Source organism: Humulus lupulus, chromosome 6 (genome assembly GCF_963169125.1).
Source record: "Humulus lupulus chromosome 6, drHumLupu1.1, whole genome shotgun sequence".
Classification (NCBI taxonomy): domain Eukaryota; kingdom Viridiplantae; phylum Streptophyta; class Magnoliopsida; order Rosales; family Cannabaceae; genus Humulus; species Humulus lupulus.
The window spans coordinates 124,087,502-124,111,211 of NC_084798.1; the positions used below are offsets into that span (position 1 = coordinate 124,087,502).

General features: G+C 39.2%; 1 protein-coding gene across 2 annotated transcripts; it reads left to right on the forward strand.

Annotated features, from left to right (window-relative positions):
- Positions 1-6,413: 6,413 nt before the first annotated feature.
- On the forward strand, positions 6,414-10,292 carry LOC133782509 (polycomb group protein FIE1). Of its 2 annotated transcripts, XM_062221831.1 has the most exons (13): positions 6,419-6,788; positions 7,472-7,537; positions 7,662-7,784; positions 7,973-8,053; positions 8,128-8,220; positions 8,384-8,459; positions 8,652-8,731; positions 8,806-8,877; positions 9,364-9,423; positions 9,535-9,631; positions 9,745-9,808; positions 9,901-9,960; positions 10,045-10,292. In XM_062221831.1, exons 1-13 carry the CDS (start codon positions 6,612-6,614, stop codon positions 10,106-10,108), a joined length of 1,113 nt encoding a protein of 370 aa, XP_062077815.1. In that variant the 5' UTR covers positions 6,419-6,611; the 3' UTR covers positions 10,109-10,292. The 2 variants fall into 2 exon arrangements, 1 of the variants encoding a protein (XP_062077815.1); XR_009870560.1 differs by lacking the exon at positions 10,045-10,292 and having other exon boundaries at positions 6,414-6,788; positions 9,521-9,631; positions 9,901-9,966.
- The last annotated feature ends 13,418 nt before the right edge of the window (positions 10,293-23,710 follow it).

Sequence of the window (23,710 nt, forward strand, 5' to 3'; positions counted from 1 at the left end):
TTGAGGTAAGAGTTTTTATCGTGTTTGAATTTCGTATCTGGTGTGGTTTAAGATTTTAGAGGCATGGTTTTTATTTTTCAAGCTCTGGTTTAAGTCTTAGAAGCCATGGTTTATGTTTCTGAAATCTGAAACTCAAGTGTGGATTTTGGGTATGATTGTGTAATTGAGCTTGTTTTTTTTTTTTTTTTTTATGTTTATAGGTTGTTAAATGGTTTATTTCTGGTTTTAAATTGATTTTGGGGTTTAGGTATTTGTTTGGGTTGAATTGGAGGCGTTTTGGCTCAGGAAAAATGCAGGGGAAAACCCAGAATTCTGGGTTTGCGTAGGGGCGACGCGGCCCTGTTCTTTGGTGCCGCGGCGCAGGCATGCATCAGGATCAGGAGAGGGTTTTGGGCGTCGCGGCCCTTGATGGGGAGTGCAGCAGCCCTAGGCAATTTCTGAGAGTGTAATTTTGCATTTTTAGGGCTTTTGCCCGGGGGCTCAGGGGGTGTCTCCGTTACATTGTTTTAGGAAATTAGAGGTCCCGAGAGTACGGGATTGGTCCCCGGAAGTGGTTTTGGATTGGTTAGTATTAAAGGATGTTTTATATGTGTTGTGACTAGGTCTTCGGGGAGGCTCGGGATAGAGGACCATGCTCGTGGCTTTGGTGCATTGTGAAGCTCGAGATACAGGTAAGAAAACTGTAGCACCCGTAGAGCAGGGCTTGGGCCCATAGTGTTGTTTCAGGGCGCGACCCTAGATTGCATTATTGTTCGAGTGTAGCTTTGATTGAATTGTTATATGCTTGAATGTTGTTTAAGTATGCTATATGTGTGGATATAGTAGAATGAACGACAAAGGAGCCGAGAACGGCGAGGGGCCGAGAACGGCAGTGGGGCCGGGAATATCACTTAGCACATGGAGTGCTTATGGTTAGGGTGAGACCCAATGGATACATGGGATATCCTTACGGTGTGGACCAAGAACCCAGGCTTTGGTAACGCTTCTGGGACGGCATGGTCGTATATGTGTGTTTAAATCTTATGGACTGTCTGTTTATCTGTGAGCTATCTGCTATAGTGGTTGTATGATATGCATATGTTATGTGCTGTGTGAGTTTTCTTGCTGAGCTTCGGCTCACGGGTGCTTTGTGTTGCAGGTAAGGGCAAGGAAAAGGTCAACCAGCCATGAGTACGGAGAGCGTGGGGCGGCGCGTACATGTTTGGCCTGCCCGACTGCTTTGGTTGGGGGCATTTTGAGAAATGGTTGTATTAAACTATATTTTTGATAATTAGTCATCTATAAACCTATTTTGAATTGTAAATATTTTACAAACCATATTTTGGGATCCCAAATGTTAAACTCTTGGAACCTTTAATGAGATAGAGTACTTTTAAAGATTACAGCCTTGAATTTTTGTTTAATCACACTTTTGTTCTAAAAACCTTGTTTAGCGAGTTAATTGCACATTTTAAACACACTTAGTAACGACTCTAAGGAAGTGGGGCGTTACATCTTCTTTATGACTAAGGGTGTAAGTCATTAAAAGTGGTGGGAGACGTTAATTACAAAATTCATAATAAATTAAATAATTTATAAAACTTGCAGCTTATGAAGACCTTTAACGTCTCCTGCGATAGACGTGGAGGACATCTAACGTCTCCGCTAGGAAGACGTGCCACATCAGACGTCTCCCCAGGGGAGACATTAGATTTCCTCCACGTCCACCAATGGGAGACGTTAAAGGTCGTCCCCTGCTATATATACACACAACTTCCTTCTTCCCCGAGCAACACGAACTAGAGAGTGATCGGAGGGCGATTTCAACAATGTTTTTGGTGATTTTCTAGTGCCATTTCACGATTTTGGGCACTAAAAGTTTCATTTAAGGTATGTTTTTAAGATTAAATGAATGTATTATAGTTAGGATGATAATTTTTGTTTATTTTATTTAATTATTAGTGGGTTAATGTTGGATTTTTAGGGTTTGTATATGTTGCAGTTTTGAGCGAATCTTGACTTAATAAAATTGATTTAAAGCATATTTGAGGTAATATTTCAATATTAAAACAATGTATTATTGTTAGAATGATAGAAAAATTGAGTTTTGTGCATTATTTTATATGATTTGTGGGTTTAATAGAAATATTTGTTTAAAATATGAAAATTAATTTTATTGTAGATTTGAGATACCACATTGTTTAATCTTAAGATGATACAAATATGTTTACTATTTTTTAAAAAAAATTACTATTTAATTCGAAAATGTACATTTTTAAAAAAAAAATTATTAATTTTTTATGTTGATTAAGTATATACATGTATATATGTTTTGCTAAAAATTATTTAATAATTTTGTCTAAAGTATGGGAAAAAAATAATTTTAATTTTACATAGTAATTCAAGAATATATGTTTATGATTTTTTAATTTATATTATTATTATTTAATTTTAAAACTATATATATATTTGTATATATATTTTAAATATTTTATTAACATTTAACTAGGTTGATTATATTTAGTTATTTGTTTAGTAATTTTTTATTTATTAATTAATTTAATTTTGTAGGTTGTGGTTTTATTGGAGTGAGATTTTAGGGTGATTCTTGTGAGATTTTTGCCTCAAAATTTCTATTTCAAGCACACATTTGAGGATTTTAAGATTTTAAAATTACAATAATTTATTATTAATCCAATTATTTAGTGATATTTTTTTAACAATCTTTTATTTATTAACTAATTTATTTTTGTGGGTTGTGAATTTAATTACAAAGTGCAATGAAAAGTGAAGTATATTTGCAAGCTATGATTATTAATTGCAAGAGGTACATACATTCTCTTATTTCTTGTTTTAATATTATTAAACTTTTGTTAGAGGAGTTTGAATATCTTAAATATTCATCCATAGTGAAGTAGGTTCTGAGATTAAAATTGTGTGTTGCGGTAATAACAGAAGATTGAGAACTTTATGTTTTAGTGAAGTAGGTTTTGGAAAATTTGTGTGTGTGCTGCAGAGCTATAAGGAAGAAACTTATTGTGTGTTATTTGAATTGTTTGATTTGTTGTCCACAGATAGTTAAATCACTATTATAGGAGAAATGCTGCCCGATTTTGTCTATAATTATGTATTTTATTATTATATTTGAATTGTGTTGTACTTATTTGATTGGATTTGATTAGATTGACAGATGATTAAGTTACTAATATAGGGGAAATGCTGCACAATTTTTTGTATGCTAAAAATTTATAAAAGTTTACGATTTATTTATTATTAAAGTATATATAATCAAATAATAATAAGTAACTAATATATTTTACTTTGTATTTTTTGTAGCTAAATATTACGCCATATACACCAGCATAGATTGATGAAATGCGACAACATTGGATGACCGATATACTACTGATAGTTCAAAGTCATCATCCTAATTATTAGGTTTTTGTTTTTAACTTTTTTTTTGTTCCTATGTCTAGCTAGATAGTGTAATATTTGTTAATTTTGTATGTATAACAACAAATATTACATTTTTGTATATTTAACTAGCTAAGACATATTATATACACATTTCGGTTTTTATTAATGAAAATTCACAATTTAAATTTGCATATATAATTTAGATTTTTTAATTAATATATTTAATTATATAATATAATAAATCCTTTAATTATATTAATTAATATATTAAAAATAATTATTTAATTATTTAGAAAAAAACCAATGATGACTCGCGTAAGCGGACATTGAATGCATTCAAAGTCTTTCTATGGGAGACATTGTAGGTACCCTACGATGACTCCCACAGGGAGACTTTGTAGACATTCAACGTCTCCCCCTTGGCTTCATTGTAGAGTACTTTTTTACACTCTATGATGACTCCTAGGGGTAGACGTTGAATGTCTACAAAGTCTCCTCGTGGGAGTCATCATAGGGCTACTTATGATAGCGCCTCCAACAACGTCTCCCCTTGGGGGAGACATTGAATGTCTACAATTACTCCTCCATATAGTCATTAAACTCCTCTTTTTTTTTTATAGTGAGTAATAACACTAATCCAACTCGAAAACATTCCAATCCAAGTTGAATTTAATAAAAATGTGTATGGATACCACAACACCCTAATATGTGCATAGATAAAAAAAAAAAAAGGTTTATGAAATTAAATTTAATTGAAATATGATCTATTGTTTTAATTTTTATATTTTTATTAATTTATTTGGTTTAATAAAAATAATTTTTATTGTTCGGGGGTATTTTTGCTAAGCAAAAAAATTTAGGGGGCAAGAGTATGCAAATATCATAGTTCGTAGAGAAAATCTATGTTTATTTACCATGTTAGCTAAACTTTAAATTTTTTAATGGAATGTAACAGAAGAGGGTATTTTCAACAGTTTACATTGTTTGAGGGTATTTCATTCAAGCAAAAAAAAAAAAAAAAAACTGAAACAATAGTCTACAAGTGTCATAATTCGGGAAAAAAATCTATTTATTTAAATAATTATGTTATTATTATATATAATATGACACGTCAGTTCTTTCAGACCATGTGCACTGCCTAAGTACTATTAACTGTGTCAACAAGCGGGTAATAACACTTTATGTTTATCATAAGCACTATTAACCGTGTCTAGGGATGCACATTTTTCCTATGGGGACGGGGGTCCGTGGGGACCCGCCGCTAATGGGGTAGGGAATCCCCATACAAATGGGGAATGAGACGAGGACATGGATAATTTTCAATCCCCGAATGTTAAAATGGGGCAAGGGCGGGGATGACACTCCCCGCACCGACGGGGCCCGTTTAAATTTTTATCTATTTTTGTAATATTTTTTATGTATTTTATATTGTTCTATATGTTTTATTATTGTATATTAATAACTTTTTAATATGTTAAATTTTATTTGGAATAATATTTAGTATTTTAAATCGTAAATATTGGGTAATATTTTAATTTATATATAATTCACCATATTTATTCTAAAATTTTAATTTAAAATTTATTTTTTAAATAAATGAGTTTCCCGTGGGAATTCCCTGACGGGAAATAAATGGGGATGGGGACGGAGACAAGGATTAAACTTGTAAATGGAGATGGGGACGGAGGAGCACCCCGCCAATTCCCTGCTGTGTGTGCATCACTAACTGTGTCAACTAGCGCGTAAAAACACCTTAGCTATGAGGCCATGTGTACCTCATAAGTGTAACGTATTGACCTCTTAAGGCATGTTGAGTGCATGTTACAAGATAGGATGGTGCCTAGTCAGATGCGCACGCGAGGATGCAGCCTGGTGGGCATGCTGATGCCTAGTTGTACGACAGTGACATTTTCATAAATATCTTCAATATTTCCCAGAAATGGATGGGACTTGGTAGTTCTCATATTGAAGAGTCAATGAACGCAATGGTGCGATCGAATTTGAGAGATTAGGAGAATTGGCAAGCTGATAGCCAAATATATCTCCAAAGTAAAAATCATATATGTTCATGGTAGAAGGCTAAAAGCTCAGAAGGCTCTTTGTAGAGGTAGCACCTGGTGGCATAGGTGCAACAAGTGAGCTATTACTAGTTAGGAGGGCTAGTAAGGCGGGCATATGAGGACCATGAGGGGACTCATATTTCTCCATGAGTAGTACTCATGAACATTACCGGGCCGCCCGGGTAGTGCATTGAAGCATGCTGCCAGAGGTTTATGGGCACGCTTCCCTTGGCTTGTCGGTATGTCGCTTGCATGGAACGTGACCCAAACCTCTGAGAGACGTCGTGGTGTGCCATGGCCATGAGTCTGGACACGAGATGGCACGGGAAGTCATTCGTGGGACTTGTTAGTATACAGGCAATGGATGATGCACTATGCTTGAGAAGGACAGAGGTTTAGTGTGTTCTACTAGTCTGACAGCTAGTCTCGAGGGCCTGCCAACATGAGTGAAGGCATGGTACCTCGAGAATTAGATCATGGACGTATGAGAGTCCTTGGACCGTGGCGGGAGTTATTAAGATAATATCGAAAGGGGCACGACGAGAGGTGTTGATACGCCAGCTTAGTGTTGGCTCTTGACCACACATGCTACATTGGCTTGCGAATGTCTGTATGAGCATCAGTGTTGGGATTTGCCTTACCATAGTGAGAACTTATGGACAATGTATCTTGGCTAGAGAGCCTTGATGCACGAATGTACTCATAGATACTTGAGAGTGTGACTCAGCAATAGTTGTTTAAGAGACGGAAGTGTGCAGGTGCCCATTATTATCTGAATGATTGGAAGGCTGATTTTGGTTGAGATGAATCAAGATGCCACACGGGTATTACCGTTGTCAAAATCTCTGCCATTGACAATAACCACTATAGTGTCGGCAAGTGGATAGTCACCGAAGCACTATTTCAACAACACCAAGTATTTTCGTTTAAAAAAATAAAATAAAATCAATTTACAACCTTCTCAAAAGATTGATTATTTTCGCCGCGATTCAAGTTGCTACTCTTCCAAAATTTAAGGCGACATGTCGTTATAAATTACCTTTCACTCTGGTCGGGAAGCAAGCAAGAGAGGTGGTGGTGGTGGTGGTGGTGGTGGAGTGAGTATTGAGTCGCTCTTCACTGTTCAGTGCTACTTGGGGTTGCTGTCGTGCGCACATGGCGAAGTTCACCCTAGGTTGTGAACCAGTGGTGGGATCACTCACGCCCTCGAAGAAGAGAGATTACAAGGTCACCAACAGGCTTCAAGAGGGCAAGCGCCCCCTCTACGCCGTCGTTTTTAACTTCATTGACTCTCGCTACTTCAACGTCTTTGCTACCGTCGGAGGCAATCGGGTGACTCTCTCTCTCTCTCTCTCTCTCTCTGTTTGTTTCTCGATAAAACCTTTCAGCCCACAATTGAAGCTCCACTGCCAAACATGTACTTGGGATTATTTATTTTCTCTTCATCAGATTGGAGAACAATTTATTCCTTTCATTCGTTGATATTTTGTTTGATTTTGTTTTTTGGTGTCTTTTGATGGGTTGTCAAATATTCAAGCTCTGATTGTGCAGTAAAAAATATTTCTAGATGTGAATCGTAAATAGTTGTTAATTTGATCGAAAGAAATGATACTCTTTTTTTTGGAGGGGGTTACTCATATGTAGAGTTCTTAACAGTTGAGAGCCTTATATTGCTGTCCTTAGAACCATGAATGTTTTTCAATTCTATGTTTTGAATGAGAATTTAGCACATGGACCTTCTTATAATTATGAAACCAAAAATAAAAAGTAAACGCCTGTTTTTTAACTTGTATAAATTTGAAGGTTTTGTTTAGTTAGAAATCTTACTGAGTTTCTACATAATTTAGATTACTCAAGCAAGTCTTTTCAAGATATAAAATTTCGAGTTTAAAATTTTCAGAATTCTGTCCTCTTAAACTATTCTACATTGCCATGTAAGCTAGGATTCTTTATTAACATTATACTTTAAAAGTCTCTTTTTTCCCCTTCCTAATACTAGTTCTTAATTCTCTCAGGTGACCGTTTACCAATGTCTAGAAGGCGGTGTTATAGCTGTGTTGCAGTCTTACGTTGATGATGATGTGAGTTGGTACAGCCATTATTTAGTCATCCTACAAAGAGATTACCTTTCCCCATGCGTCTTTGTTTGACCTATTATACAATCTATGAATAGCGTATTTGACTTCATTATACTTTGTAGATCAGAAGGATGAGTCTTTTTATACTGTGAGCTGGGCATGCAACAAAGATGGAATTCCCCTTGTTGTGGCTGGGGGTATCAATGGTATAATCCGTATCATTGATGCTGGCACTGAGAAGATATATAAGGTTTCTACTACCAGAGCTTCAGCTCTTAGGTTTCTATTATGATTATCGTATTAGTACTAATAAGCAATTTTGTATTAGTTGTAGACTACTAGCTAGTCAGTTTAACAGCTTTGGCTTACAAACCCTGGTTACCATTGATAAAATACATGTTCTGGTTGTTCATAATTTTGACCCTTACCTGTGTGCAGAGTTTTGTTGGCCATGGCGACTCAATAAACGAAATAAGAACCCAGCCACTAAGACCATCACTTATTGTGTCAGCAAGTAAAGTGAGTCCTATAATTTTCTCTATCATTTAAGGTTTTTCTGTATGATTTATCTATCAATATTTCAAATGGAGCAGGATGAGTCAGTTCGGTTATGGAATGTAGAAACTGGAATATGTGTTCTGATATTCGCAGGAGCTGGGGGTCACCGCAATGAGGTTTTGAGTGTGGTATGTGACTGTAGAACAGAATGTCTCCCTGCTCTTTTTTCTCCATTTACATATTTTTAACTCGAGACTTTTTTATTATATAATATGATAATTCTGTCTGACAATAGAAAAGCATTTAAGATGTTAACTGCACTGACAGTGACACTATTACTGAATACTATAGGACTTTCATCCTTCAGACGTATATCGCATTGCAAGTTGTGGCATGGACAATACAGTCAAGATCTGGTCAATGAAAGGTAAGATATAATAAAGTTACTAAAAAAGTAGTAAATGTTTTTTGGGAAATAAAATTACAGAACTAGGTAAAAGAAAAGTTTAGCTTCTAAAGTTAATAACTTCATATTATTACATGTCTTGGCAAGTAATATTTGTGTTTGGCTGCTGATATTTCTGTTTCTATTCTTCATTGTATTCACAATCTCTTCCAGAGTTCTGGACATACGTAGAGAAATCTTTCACATGGACAGATCTTCCGTCCAAATTTCCCACAAAATATGTTCAATTTCCTGTAAGTAGCCATTGTTTCTTTGTTGCAGATGAGCTTTGTCTTTCTTGTGTCTGAAGTTCCTATGATCTTTTCAGGTATTTATAGCTTCCGTCCATTCAAACTATGTTGACTGCAATAGGTGGCTTGGTGACTTTGTCCTCTCAAAGGTATCAGTTTTGCACTCGCTGTTTGTATATTTAGTAAATCACTCAACTTTGTTGCAGTTGATTTTTTTTCCTCTCTGGCTAGTCAGCTGTATAATGTGATCAAACAGAAATTATAACTGCTGAATATTATGTTGTCTTTTCAGTTTTCACTTGACTAATTAAAACTAGCTTAATAAACTTGAGCTCTCTAGATGTCAGTTTCTTGCTAGAATCTTGTAATCCTTGTTGCAAAGTAGTATCATCAAATTTAAAGCAAGAGAAAACTTAGTTGCAATTTTGAATGAGTCAGCATAGTCTGGTGCAAATTTTATATACTTAATAGAATGGTAAACAGGCTTTCTAACTCCCATCCTGGAGAATGTCTTGAAGGTTCTATAAAATATTGATCAAATTCAAATTTGTCATGATATTGATATGCTCACTGATGCCATATTTGGCCTGCACTCTGAGTTTGACTGATGCTTTGGCTTTGTTTCAAAATTTCAGAGCGTGGATAATGAAATTGTGTTGTGGGAACCTAAAATGAAGGACCAGTCACCTGGGGAGGTAAGAACTTTTGTTTCTTATTGCTATACCTTTTCCCTGATTTCTGCTGACTGTATATCTTAAGCGCTTTAAGCTTTTGCTTAAGAGATTTCCCCAGCTTTGTGTGTTCAGGGATCTGTTGACATTCTTCAAAAATACCCAGTTCCTGAGTGCGATATTTGGTTCATCAAGTTCTCCTGTGATTTTCACTACACTGCTGCTGCCATAGGTAATGCAAATTCAGATGTAATTCTTTTTGTTTTAGCTTTAGATGTCATGTGTATCGCAATATTATCTGTATTTCAATATCTGAGTCCAGCTTCAATTCCTATTATCTACCAGGGAATCGAGAAGGAAAGATATATGTTTGGGAACTCCAATCTAGCCCCCCAGTTCTTACTGCAAGGTTTGTTTTTGGTTTGCCTTTATTTTTCGAAATTTCCATTGGAAGGTGAATTCTGTATCTGAAACATGCATTCATACTATGGCATCTCTTAGGTTATCTCATGCTCAATCAAAATCTCCAATAAGACAGACAGCAGTGTCCTTTGACGGAAGGTGCCTACTTCTGCCTGATTTATTATAAGCCTCATTTATACACACTTGTTATTAATGCGAACATACCTTTTTCATGTGATGCAGCACCATTCTCAGCTGCTGTGAGGATGGAACAATTTGGCGCTGGGATGATGTAGCAAGTTCTTAAGCCTATCCATAGTGATATGATCTAAGGTTTATTCAAGTGCACTTTGCTTTATGTTAGAATGGTATTTTATGTTTATCCCTTGATATATAGAAGGGAGAAACTTAAAGGACTTGAATATGTAACTCAAAAGTTGGAGAAAAGTTAATTTTCTAATCTTTCTAAATTAAAAACACTTTGAACTTAAGATGAGAATCGCTATTGCAGCAAAGTATCTGACCACATTGCTTCATTGAAGCCCTCAAAGTTTACCCGAACCGTACTTGAGAAGAAATAATCTCCATACTTTTCATATTCTCTCCGTTGCTACTTTCTACTCATCACTCTCTTTTTTAAGTAAAAAGGGGAGAAGATTCAGACAAATACAGAAATACAACAAAATATATGGATATGAGAAAACAAAGAAAAGAATAGAGTTGGAACAAAAATTTCTTCAAAGTATTAGGTTATTATCCTACATTGTTCTCATAGGATGAATTCTCTTTTTTTTTTGTTCACTTAGACCTAAATTTTATAAGACGAAATAGATCAATAAAGTGAGGTATAGCCAATTGAAATTATGATTTTTCTTGTTTCCCCATGTCTTCATGTTGTCAAATTCCTCCTAAAAACCAAATTGATTTTTCAATTATCTTTGGTCCATTAAGCTTTTTTTTTTTTAAGTAAGACCTAAAAATTTCATTCAAGACAGCCAAAGACCAAATCCAGTACAATGACTCTTTGGTAGGCCAAAACAATAAATCACTATCTCAAAAGGTGAGCAAATGTCAACAAAGGCCAAGACTGAGGTAATGAAATTTAGGGTTCTTACTACTAAATCCCACTCGGGGGAACAAATGTAAAAGGAAAAATATTGACTCAAAATGATAATAGAAAATCAGACCAACAATACTAAACAGTAGACCTAAGAGACATGACAAACTTAGATCTTGAAAAGACCCGCACTGCCCAAGCCTTCATGTCGGCTGCCGGAGGCCGCCAACACACTAGGGTGTGCAGCTGGAGCTCTGGTTGGAACCCAGAAGTCGCGAACGTTTGTAGGGAGAAAAGCCTCTTTCCTACTTTGACTTCTAACCCAAAATAAGTCAACAAAGTGAGGTACATTATGCTCTTAACTTACAGCCAAATTTTAAGAAAATATTCAACATTTACATAAAATTTAGGTTTATGATCGCATATACTGAAGGAAAATTTTAAAAAGAAAAAGAATGTACTAAGGTCCGAAAGTTAACTGCCGCGGTATATGGAAAATTGCTTTAGAGGTCTTTAAAAAAATGAAAGAAAAGCTTTCATATACATATATGTATGTAAGATGAAGTAGTATTCAAAGAGCTTTCAATATAATATTTGGGCCTTCAAAAAATTATTCAATTACTATTATCGAGTATTAACATGTTTTTTTGGTCTTTAAAAGTTAAATTTGAATAAATAGGTGAATTGTAGACTGAAAAAAAAATATTAATTACAATTGAGACTTAAGTAGGTTTAGGTTTAAGCATCAATTTAACAAACCACTATAATTCTCTTTCTGCCTATTTTACTTTGAGTGCTCGAAACTCTATTCGATGGCTCACATATTTTGTGTTGTTACCAAAATTCTCGACGAAAGTTGTTACTATGTATATTTTCTTTTAACCTATATACATTTACAAATACTAAAGAAAACTCATTGATAATTTAACCAGATTGTTAAAAATAAAATATGTTACATTTTGCCCTTCATCATATTTTATCTTATGTTACTTTTATCTTCACATACATACACGTACATATTTGGATTTGTGACACATTCGGACTAAGTTCAAAACAAGTGATTAGATCTCAGCAAAAGGCTTCCAAGTTTAACTTTTCAAAGGCCAAAAAATTATATTGAAAGCTTTTTGATCCTTTAAACCAACGTGATCTCTTTTTTTTCCCTTCTCAATATCACTTCATCGTACATATATGTATATGAAAGCTTTTTGTTCATTTTTTTAAGGCCTCTAAAGCCATTTTTGCATATGTTGTGGGAGTCAACTTTCCAGCCTTAAAACATTATTTTTCTCCCCTTTAGTTTTCTTTTTTGTATATATGATCATATCCAGTTAAGTTATATGTAAATGTTGAAGATTTTTCAAGAATTTTGTTGTAAGTTGATAGCATAAGAAAGTGAAAGTAGGAATTATAATAATTTTTCAATTTCACATGATTATATCTAATTGATGACGAATCTTCAATATATTTATATAAAGGAGAACATGAGTGAGATGATATGACACTCTAAAATTGTTCCAAAACATTATTTCTATTTTCTCATTTTTTTTACTTTTTTTTTATTCTTCTTTTAAAAATTAATGATTAAAAAAATTAAAATATCTATATAATTCATATATAACTTGAAATATATTAATTCATTAATTGAAATCTATATCTATATATTTATATAAAGGAGAGCACCAAAGAGATAATGTGACACTCTAAAATTGCTTCAAAACATTCTTTTTATTTTCTCATTTTTTCACTTTTTTTATTCTTCTTTTAAAAATTTATGATTAAAAAAATAAAAAATCTCATACATAATTTGAATTAAATTAATTTATTAATTGAAATAAGAGTTATTTAAATTCTATATATATAGTTACGATAACCTAGTTTTATTTTTTATAATAATAAAAAATTAATTAATTATTTTAAATGAGAGATATTTAAATTTTAAATATTTATTTTAAATTCTAAATATCTATATATCTCTTCTATAAAAAAAAGTGTGTAAATAATGAATTTTTTTTGTTTTAACAGTTTGTTTTGTTAACTCTAATGGAATATTCTAAATATCAAATGAAATATACATTTAAAACTAACTAAAAATAGATATTTATTAATTATATTAATATAAATTTAAATATTATAAAATATCATTATTATTATAATAATATTTAATATAAGAATACTTATATAATAATTATATTAATATAAATTCAAATTCAAATACAAATACAAATGTTATAAAATATTATTGACTGTCTTTTTCACAATCAACCTTAAGAAGAAGGATTAAAGAAATGAGAAAATAGAACACAAGGATTTTTACGTGGTTCAGGTTATAGAAGAACCCTAGTCCATGAGTCTCTGGTATTAAGAGGATTTGAAGCTTGTGAGGGTAAGCTTCAATGGAGTATTCTCAGGCAACGTTTAGAGTGCTCTGAGTACAAGATGTTTTCTCTCTAAAAAATCAAACCCTTTACAATGAGACTCCTAGTCCTATTTATAGAGGCTGGGGTCATTAATACTAATCATAAGTAATTAATACACATTATTCCCATTAATGGGGGATTAATACCAATTCAATGCATTGGATTGCATTGAATAGAGACCACGGCCCAAGCGAGATCTGCAGGGCCCACTGCAGAAAAGCACCTACTTTATAGGGAACATGCCCCAAGTACTGTTAGGGTGTGCTGTAAGTACCTCCATGTTAGACGGCGTAGTGGGAGTGTGAATTGTCAAGTCGTACACTCGACAACACTGTTGATGTATTGCCCATAAAGGTTGTCAGACGATTCTCTGGCTCTGAAAACCCGCAAGCGCTAACACATTGTGCTTTATCTTAGATCCGAGAACCAAAACCTCGGACCTGTGAGACGAATGGGAGACGAGAGCCCTTGCCTTAATTGTCCGAGCAGGGGAACCTCCATCTCTGAGGACAAACCTCAGAGAGTAATCTATCAAGGCACCCGCGACCCACTGTCAGAAACAAGGTCTCACCTAGGAGGACCCTCGCTCCGACTAGAGTCATCAGGCAGTAACATGTCCTGGTGACGTTTATGAACGTCCAAGCCCGCCACTGGGGGTTGCCACGTGTTGGAGGTGAAAATACAGACAACATTTTCCCCCCAAGTCTCTACTCGTCCTCAAGCAATGGAGACTTAATTAAGGGTGATTTGAAAAACTGGAGGGAAAAATGTTTGGGATTTCCTCTGACGTCACTCTGAAAAGCAAACCCATGTGTCAATGCCCCATTGCATTTAATTAGGGGTCAACTCTGAGATCCCAAACGTCCACTCTGCACCCGAGGCGTCTTTTCCCAAAGAAAACAATGATTGCGATCCGCGCCTTTTGAACCCTGACCGTTGGATCACTCTCATGATCTCACCAGGGCAAGCCATCCGACGGTCGTGGGGAAATTGCTTCCCTCATAAGTTTTTCTAGGTATAAAAGCCCAGGAAAACCATATTCAGCATCACACGATAACCATACTAAAATAAAAAATCCTCTCAGAACACTCTCTTCTCTTTCGCCTGCCCCTCACCTTCAATCCTTTTTTCCAGGAGCTCTGGATGACTATTGTGAATTGTCGTACTTTTGGATAGATGGAAAGCGATATTTCAAGGTTAGGACTCGCCTCAGTACCTACCTCCGTTTCATCTCGAGTAATTTCCTTCGACCCACCTTTCTATTTTTGTGTGTGCTTGAGGTTTTTTCGATATATGTTTAGGAATACCAATGGTATGGGATTTTAGTCTGTTTCTAGTTTTCACTAGTCATTTTAGGCACATTTTGATGTTAGGGACGTTCAAAATGGCCCTAAAATGTCTTTACGTCAACTTTTCGTTTCTGAACCTGTGACCGGAACCTGGGGAATTCCTAGATTCTGGTAGGTTCATCCCCTCCGCCTTGTCCTTAGGCTCCAGGGATACCCTTATTTCCAAAACCTTTCTCTTCTTCCCAAGCAGTATCCCTATAGTCATTTGTGTTTTGGCCATCTTTCCTTCGGTCAGAAAACTAGTTGCTTGGTTTTTTGTCTCAAATGTCTGAGGAACTCCAACAATTACACGAGCACGGGTTTTATCTCTTAGACCAGGAGATCTTCGATATGGCCCGAGCACAAGATGCCTCCGGAGGCAATACAAGGACTGGAACCCAAGATCCAGCTGGGGAGCTAGTCGTCATCCCGACACCCAAGTGGCGGTGAGGCCCGAAATGCCCGAAGACAGGTGCCTAACTGTGGAGGAGGTTAACAAGGCCCCGCTTCCACACCCTACCAAAAAGTACGAGGGCGACACCTTCGAAGCAGAGGATTACCACACCTTGCTTTGATACCCTGATGCCATCGAGGCAATCATGAGATATTATTTGGTCGGAGACAAGTGCCTCATCAGTCTCTGTCGGGAGTCCGAGAGGGCGCATCGTAGTGTCAACGGTCTGGGCGCCTAGAGCCAGGCCCATCTGATGGCAGGGGCTACCCTACCCCTCAAATAGTACTTCGTAAACTTCCTGAAGTTCGTGGGGATAGCCCCTTTCCAGCTTTCCCCCAATGGCTACAGAGTGCTCGCGGGGATGTACATTCTATACTGGAAGTAGAAATGGCTCGAGCCTTCGCTGGCAGAGATTCTTTACTTCTACAGCTTCCGCACCACTCCTCGGAAGAAGAGCTCCAAGCGAGACAGGTATTATGCCCTGGAAAAGTACGCGACCTCGTCACTCAACTATAAGGCTCCTCACTAAAACGAGAATCATTCTCGGGACTACAAGGACACCTTCTTCTTCACAAATGGCTTCCCAACTCGTAGCAACCCGACCCTGATTCTTGGCTTCGCCCGAGTTGGTGAGTATCTTCCGAACATGTTATCCTTTACCTTATTAGGACTTTTCTATATTTGATACTTAGTCAATTACTTTTGAATAGGTCATTTCCGCCAAACCCAATATGTCCAGCTCTTCGAGGATCACCTCCGGGCAATGAAGGCTCTCACTGACCGAGATTTGGACCTTAGTGTCTTGGTAACAGAAGCAAACCTCATTAGGTCAAGGCTTCTTAACGTAGAATAATGAATCAGAAACATGGAGCTGACCAAGTACCGCCAGTCCAAAAAGTCTCGGGAGTTGGCGTCCCATCACATCAGCTACATAGACGGGTTGGCCAAGAGGGCATTACAAAAACGGCTGGCAGAGGAGAGGCTGGGGAATGCGCGTGCTATGGAGGAGGCTCAAGAGGCATAAGAGGATTGGGAGCTTGAGGAAGAGCTTCAAGTAGGCATGGAAGCTTCCCACCTTAACTCAGGTAAATATCCTTTCACCCTGTCTTACGCTTCCCGAGTAGGTGATAGGACAAGTCCTGAGCACGTTTGGGCTTCTCCGGCCCTCCTCCATTGTGGTCAAATTTCACATTGGCACTGGACTAGGGAAGAATTTCAGGAATATATAGATTTAGTAGACGTGTATCTCCACCACCCGAGGAGGCAGTCAACTTCTCGGGGCTTCGTACCTCTAGACCGAGTGACGTCTTTCAACTCGAGCTGGTTTTGCAAATATTGTACCAACATTAGTTGTGAGGTCGGGAGTAGGATAATACACCCTCACTGTTTGCACCAAGGCTCAACTCATGGTGGGCCTTCAAGTAGCTTATGTTATTGCATTACCCTGTTGTGTGAAATGTACGCTAACTGCTTAATTTGTTCATGCAGCTCACATGGGATTGGCATACATTGCCCGGTCTGCACTAAGGTTAGGAGCGCCCCCAAGCTCCTCGGTGGGAGAGGGGTCGTCGTGTCCTCGGGAGCAAACCGAACCCTCTCCTCCAACCAAGAGGCACTGAGTCTCCACTCCTACTGTGGAGGTCCCTACAGATGACTTGCCCTCGGTTGTGGAGATCCCTTCCTCTCCCGGGTCAGGCGAGACCGTTCAAGAGCTAAGGCAGGAGGAAATCCCAAAAATGGACCAAGGGTTGGTCCAAGACTCAGAGCAACAGGCGGTGCCACCCTAAATTCATCTCCTAGTGTACCCCAAGAGATATGAGGGGGCCTTGCTGAAGCAATACGAGAAGATGCTTTAACACTTTGAAGCGAGGCTGGAGGAGGGGAACAAGGCCTTACACGAGATAGCTGAAGCCCTTCACTAACTCAATCCACCCCGAGAAAGGCCCATCGTCCCTCCGATTGGTCGGACTGAGTTGGAGACCTTGTTCTCCGCCAAGCTAGGGGAGATCGTCTCTCCTCTCGTCGCCGATCTCCTTCAGGGGGTCAGGTCCACTATGTGCGAGTTGATTGCCCGAAGCTTCTCCCAACTAGGTGACAGTAATGAGGCTTCTCTCTTGGCCTCATGTCGGTATGCCTCTGTCCGAGTAAGTTACTCATTCCTGTGCTTGAATTCAACTCAACAAGGTTTTATTAGGCTAACACTTTCCCTCTTTTTACTTTTTCGTTTTGCAGTCCACCTTGGCCTGCCAGCGCCTGGGAGACATTATGATGGAGAAATCGTACACACTCCAGAAGTCCTAGGACAAAATTGCCTCCCTTAAGGAGAAAATGAAAGGCCTTCGAGAAGAACTTGCTTGTGCCAAGGCTGCCCTCGAGGCCGAGCGAAAACGCTCTTGGGAACTTTAGGAAGCTGTCCAGAAGGTTACCGAGAACATGCAATGGGCCAAAGTGGAGATGAAGGCGGGTACTAAGAGCATGCAACGAGCCCAGGAGAAGGCTAAGAAGGCCACAACTGAGGTCGCCCGAGTGGTCTTGGAGAACTCCCAACTTCATAAGCATGTTAAGGAGGTCATCGATCAAGCTGAGCTAGCAGAGAGAAAGGCCCTCCAAGCCATGGAGTTGAATAGGTCCACTCGGTGTCAGGTGGAGAAGCTTGAAAGAAAAACCAGGACCATTGCCGAGGATGCCTTCTACGTGGCCTGGTACCACAACCAAAACATGAACTTGGATTTCACTGGGGAGCCCAAGAAGTATAGACTTATCTTCAACATGCGCCTCCGAGCGACCCAGGCTGCAGAAGCGGCTCCAGTTGCCGAGGCGACCCAAGTGGTTCCAACGACTGAGACGACTCCACCTATTGAGGCCACTCAACTAATTAAGGTGACTCCAGCTGCTGAAACGACCCAAGCAGAGGGTGCCCCGAGTGGAGATTCGATCATTGAACTGGTGGCGGAGGTCCTCGAGGACTGATTACAATTTTTACACTTAGTCCTGCGTGCCATAAACTTATAGTGGTACAGACAAACAATCGCTCGAGGCCCCGAGCATAGTTGTAATTATTTTCCCGTATAAGATTTATGTAGCTTGCCTTGCTTTTTATTTGGTTTGGTTCTACGAATTCACCGTAACTTAAATTGCCATGAGAATAAGTACTCAAACCGTTTTATACACTTGGTTCTATAAATTCAACGTAACACGAATGTCATGAGGACAGGAACTCAAACTATTTTAAACACTTGGTTCTATAAATTCATCGTAACACGATTGTCACAAGAATAAGAACTCAAACCGTTTTAAACACTTGGTTCTATAAATTCAATGTAACACGAATGTCACGAGAACAAGAACTCAAACCGTTTTATACCCTTGGTTCTATAAATTCAACGTAACATGAATGTCACGAGAACAAGACTCAACTATTTTATACAATCGGTTCTATAAATTCAACGTAACATGAATGTCACGAGAACAAGAACTCACATTTGTTTTAAACAGTTGGTTCTGTAAATTCAACGTAACACGAATGTTATGAGAACAAGAAATCAAACTGTTTTACAGGTGGTTCCCGCATTTAGTCCCTTGTAGGCTCATAGTCCTCGAAGTAACCTTGATGCGAAATTTACCATTCGTCCTCACTCGGCGTCCTATGCCCCTGCAATCTAAAGATTTGGGTTTTCAGGGGTCCTAGCATGTGAAACCACCTGCCCCCAAGTATGTACTACTCAGGAGGTCAGCCGAGGGTTTCAATAATACTTTTCGGGTGCATATCTCATCAATTCCATACCATCTCGCACCTCCTCGGGAGGTGATGTTAACGAGGTGCCCAAGCATGGGCTGCCTGGGTATCCGCCCGTATCTCATAGATTAGGATTTGGTTATTACTCTCCAGGCGCGCGCTATCCTCGAAAGGTAACCTAAATTCTTAAGTCTGCGTTATACTGGGTTTTCTAGATATAAGATATAGTGACATTAAGGGCGCTTCGCTCGTCGACTATCCAAGCTCCCCATGTCCCAGAATTCTCGAGGCCAAGTATGGGGTTCTTGGCCTTCCGTTCGCATCTCGAGATCAAGAGACTTGGTCAGAGCTCCTCGGGCTCGGTGTCCACGAGAGGTGACAATAGTCTATTCTCGTGCTACTTGGGTTATCTAGCTCTTAGGTGCTAAGCTTAGCTCTACCTGGAACAAGTTGCCTTCTAGGCTAGACCTACTAATTTCCTAGGATTTTCTATTCTCGGGATGGCGATGCTAGGCTTACTCCTCTTTACAATTGACAAGTTTAGTTTCCTAGGTCGTTCCCTGTGAGGCATAGGCTGCCCTAACTCCATGCCCCCCATGTGATCGGAGACTAATTTGCGGTCACTTGTCCAGGCGAGCGGGTGCTCTTACATAACATTAATAGAATATAAAGGAAACCAAAGAATATAAGCAAATAATAAATTTCTTACCGTATTTTACATACACGGTTTCCATTACATGTGCCCAAAGGCTATAAGGGGTATTACAGAAATAGACAATGTTTGCTACTCATATTACTGGTAATTCCAGCGAAATGTTCGGCATTCCAGACGTGAGGAATCAGCTCCCCACTTAGTCGAGCTAACTTGTATGTTCACAGACACACAACGCTCTCGACTTGATAAGGACCCTCCCGGTTGGGTCCCAATACTCCCGTACCGGGGTCTCGGGTGGCTAAGAAGACTCTTCGTAACACCAAATCTCCGACCCCAAATTTTCTATCTTTTACTTCGGAGTTAAAATATCTGGCTACCTTCTGCTGGTAGGACACTACTCGAAGCTGAGAGGATTCGCGTAGCTCTTCCACTAGGTCCAAGGACTCCTAAAGTAAAGCATGGTTCATGGTCGGGTCATATGTATCCCGTCGGTGTGTGGAGATTGCTGCTTCAACTAGGAGCATAGCCTCATACCCGTAGGTTATTGAGAAGGGAGAATGGTTGGTGGAGGTCCAGGCAGTGGTGCGGTAGCTCCACAATGCCCTAGGAAGCTTCTCGGGTGAAGCTCTTTTTGCCTTCTCTAGCCTTTTCTTCAAAGTGGACTTGAGTGTCTTGTTAACTACTTCCACTTGGCCATTATCTTACAAATGGGCCATGAAAGAGAAGCTCTAGATGGCACCATGCCATTGACAGAAGTCCATGAACACTTCACTGCCGAACTAAAATCCGTTGTCGGAGACTATCCTCCTCGGAAGCCCATATCGGCAAACAATGTTTTTGATGACGAAATCCAAAGCCTTTTTAGAGGTGATTGTAGCAAGTGGCTCAGCCTCAACCCACTTCATGAAGTAATCGATGACCACTATGGCATATTTCACCCCTCCCTTCACTGTAGGCAGGGAACCGATAAGGTCGATGCCCCAGACAGCAAAATGCCATGGGCTAGTCTTCTGCGTAAGCTCATTTGGAGGCACTTGGGGGATATTGGCGAAGCGCTGGCACTTGTTGCATTTTTTTGACATAATCCATTGCGTCTTCATTCATGGTGGGCCAAAAATATCCTTGCCTTAAGATCTTCTTAGAAAGGCTCTGCCCCCCAGCATGATCTCCGCAAAAACCTTCGTGTACCTCTCGGAGTATTAAACTGGCTTCTTGCTTGGACACACACCAAAGCAAGGGCAAAGAATAACCTCGCCTGTAAAGCCTATTATCCATGATTATGTATCTCGGTACTTGATACAACAACTTTCGAGCTGCCTTCTTATCTTGGGGTAACTCCCCAGAGATGAAGTATTTAACTATTGGCTCCATCCAACCATCTTGGGGTTGTATAGATTCCACCTCTTCTGGAGTCGAGATGCTTGGAGACTCCAAGTAATCAATGGGGACCACATTAATTAACTCAACATCTTTGGTCGTGACTAGCTTGGCCAAGGCGTCAGCATTGGAATTTTGTTATCGCGATACCTGCCTAATAGTGAATCCTTAGAAGTTATGCAGCATTTCTTGGACCTTTTCCAAGTGCGTTGTTGTTGACCCTTGATTTGGCCAACTACACGGAGTCAAATAAAACAACAGAAATGAGATGAATTCAAGTCAAGAAGATAAATGGCATACAGATTTATAGTGGTTCGGCCCCAAGTGATGGTAATGACCTACGTCCACTTAGTGTTCTTATTAATGTAATGAAAACATGCGATCAATAAACCAGGGTTTACCGAATTTCACAAGCTCAATAATAGTTACAAAGAATTGCGTAACAACAATGATTTTCTCTATCAGTCTCTAAAAGTTCAGAAAGATTCTGGCCCCTTCTCATGAGCCCTTTGAGTCTTAAAAGTTAAGAAAGATCATGTCGCAAGCGTTGTGAACGCCTTGGCATCTCTCTTTCTGGAAGTGATGAAAGAACGCTGGCTTGATGCTTGTTCTTCCCACAGATGGCGCCAAACTGTTGATGGTGAAATCTCGTCAATGATATCAGGTTAGAAAACTAAGACTGTCTTGCCAAAGGTATCTTAGAAGAAGATGGAGACAACTTGAAAGAGTAAATATGCAGAACTATTATGGAGTCGAAATTTTGTATTGCTTAACAGCCTTAGCATACAATCAATTTTCCAACCCCTTTTCTGGAGGGGTGATGATCTATTTATATTGGAGCTCTAATGACTCCCCATACATTGTGGTCCCAGGGGACAAAATTGTACACAGTCACATTGTCAGGGTAGTGGCACAGGCCGTGGTGGAGCAGAAGGTTATGGTGTCGGCCTGGTACATAGTCAGAGATATGCATGTAGTGCTTCCACTTTCCGTACAAACCCGTACCTCCACTACTTGTAGGACACAAATGTCAGAGTCATGCCTTTGCCCTTTTTCAGAGTCGTACATCCCGTGCTTGTACATTCATCTCATGCCTAGTGGTCCCGCTTACCTAAATATCTTCTCTAGGTTTCTTCATATTTTAGTAAGTGTCGAACCATATTTCTTTTATCTTGACCCTATTTCCATGTATGAGACCTTGAAATAGGCATGTACGAGGCTAGGGGATGGGTCTCCCAAGGCGAGACCCTTGGTACCCAGGCGAGTACCCATGCATGACTTGGGCATTCACGAGGCTCGGGGATGGGTCTCACAAGGCGGGACCCTTGGTGCCCAGGCGAGTACCCATGCATGACTTGGGCATCCACGAGGCTCGGGGATGGGTCTCACAAGGCGAGACCCTTGGATCCTAGGCGAGTACCCATGTGTGACTTGGCGGGTGCTGGCACGGGACGGCTGCATGCGCACGGTGGGCAGCCTCGCATAGCGAGGCCCTAGGAGTCTCGGCAGGCGCGCGCACACGATGGGCAGCCTCGCATAGCGAGGCCCTAGGGGTCTCGGCAGGCGCGCGCACACGATGGGCAGCCTCACATAGCGAGGCACTTGGGTCCTTGGCAGACGCGCACGCATGGTTGGCAGCCTCGCCTAGCGAGGCACTTGGGTCTTTCTGGGAACCTTCACTAAGGCATCCTATGAGACATGGGTCTCGTGTGGGGTAAGACTTCGGGTTGCTTGGTTTGCCTGAGGCTAATGATGGTAACCCTCACTTTTTCTCTTGAGAGTTGACTATGGCTCTGGTCAATTTTTGGCATTCACATCTATCAGTCTCTAAAAGTTCAGAAAGATCCTGGCCCCCTCTCATGAGCCCTTTGAGTCTTATTTATAGGCTCAAGGATCTCTTTATGGGACGATGGGCCTTGATTACATTTACTACAAACATATCTGAATAATACTAGAAATTACACTTTTTACATGAATGCAAGATCAAATATCTCTAGAAAATATCTGATATATCGTGACCAGCTCTGGTCACCCAAGAAATATGCCCCCTTTCATACAAAATCTCCTTTGGTCGATGGTCGACCAAAACATAATCACTTAAATTGCCACATGCATCTCACGTGCGTACTAATCTTGCCACATTATCAAGTGCATCTTTTTGGGTAAACATTTGCCCCCAAGTTTATTTTACTGCGACCACCATTTAATAAACTTACTCGACCAGCTGTTCGTCTGACCTGTCACATCTGTCAGGGCCTTTTCGAAAAAGTGAGCAATCATGACTTTTACAGTTTCCCAAAAATATTTTGACGACTATTGCGGTTTCCCATACATCAAAATCCCACTCCCATTATTATCTTTTCAACTGCACCACGACCAGTATAAATACACTACCTTTCCAATTTTCACTTTTTACCGAAGCTTTGTCTCTTCAAGAACTCAGAAAAAAATTTCAAGAAAAAATCCAGAAAATCTCTGTGATCCAAGACGCCTTCGACTATCTTCGTGCAACAATCTTCGCGATTCCTCAGCAAACTGCAATCCAAGTAAGTCTCGAACCCACCTTCCATTTTATGCATTCTAGAATAAGTTTTGTGAGTTTTCTAATTTGGACCTCCATTGTTCTTGAAAAAAAAACTTTCGGGTGACTGGGTTTGTACAAATATTTGCAGAAACATGCTAGAATAGGAATTTTAGGTAGTATAAAACACTAGACGATATTTAAAATTAATGTGGGAAACAAGAGTACTGATTTAGGGCCGAAATCAAAGTGAAAATTCGATTTTACTGTTTTCGGAAAAACTGGGTTTTTCCCGCCTGTTTTCGAAGTCAAAAAGTTTTCTAAAACTTTTACATGCACTTTTTGATCTATTTTTCCAAAC

What these genes read in the sequence shown, in the direction of transcription:
- LOC133782509 (XM_062221831.1), top strand. Translation starts at nt 6,612, where the DNA reads ATGGCGAAGTTCACCCTAGGTTGTGAACCAGTGGTGGGATCACTCACG. An exon ending in TTATTGTGTCAGCAAGTAAA is followed by an intron (nt 8,054 to 8,127) that starts GTGAGTCCTATA and finishes CAAATGGAGCAG; the next exon opens with GATGAGTCAGTTCGGTTATG. An exon ending in GTGACTTTGTCCTCTCAAAG is followed by an intron (nt 8,878 to 9,363) that starts GTATCAGTTTTG and finishes TCAAAATTTCAG; the next exon opens with AGCGTGGATAATGAAATTGT.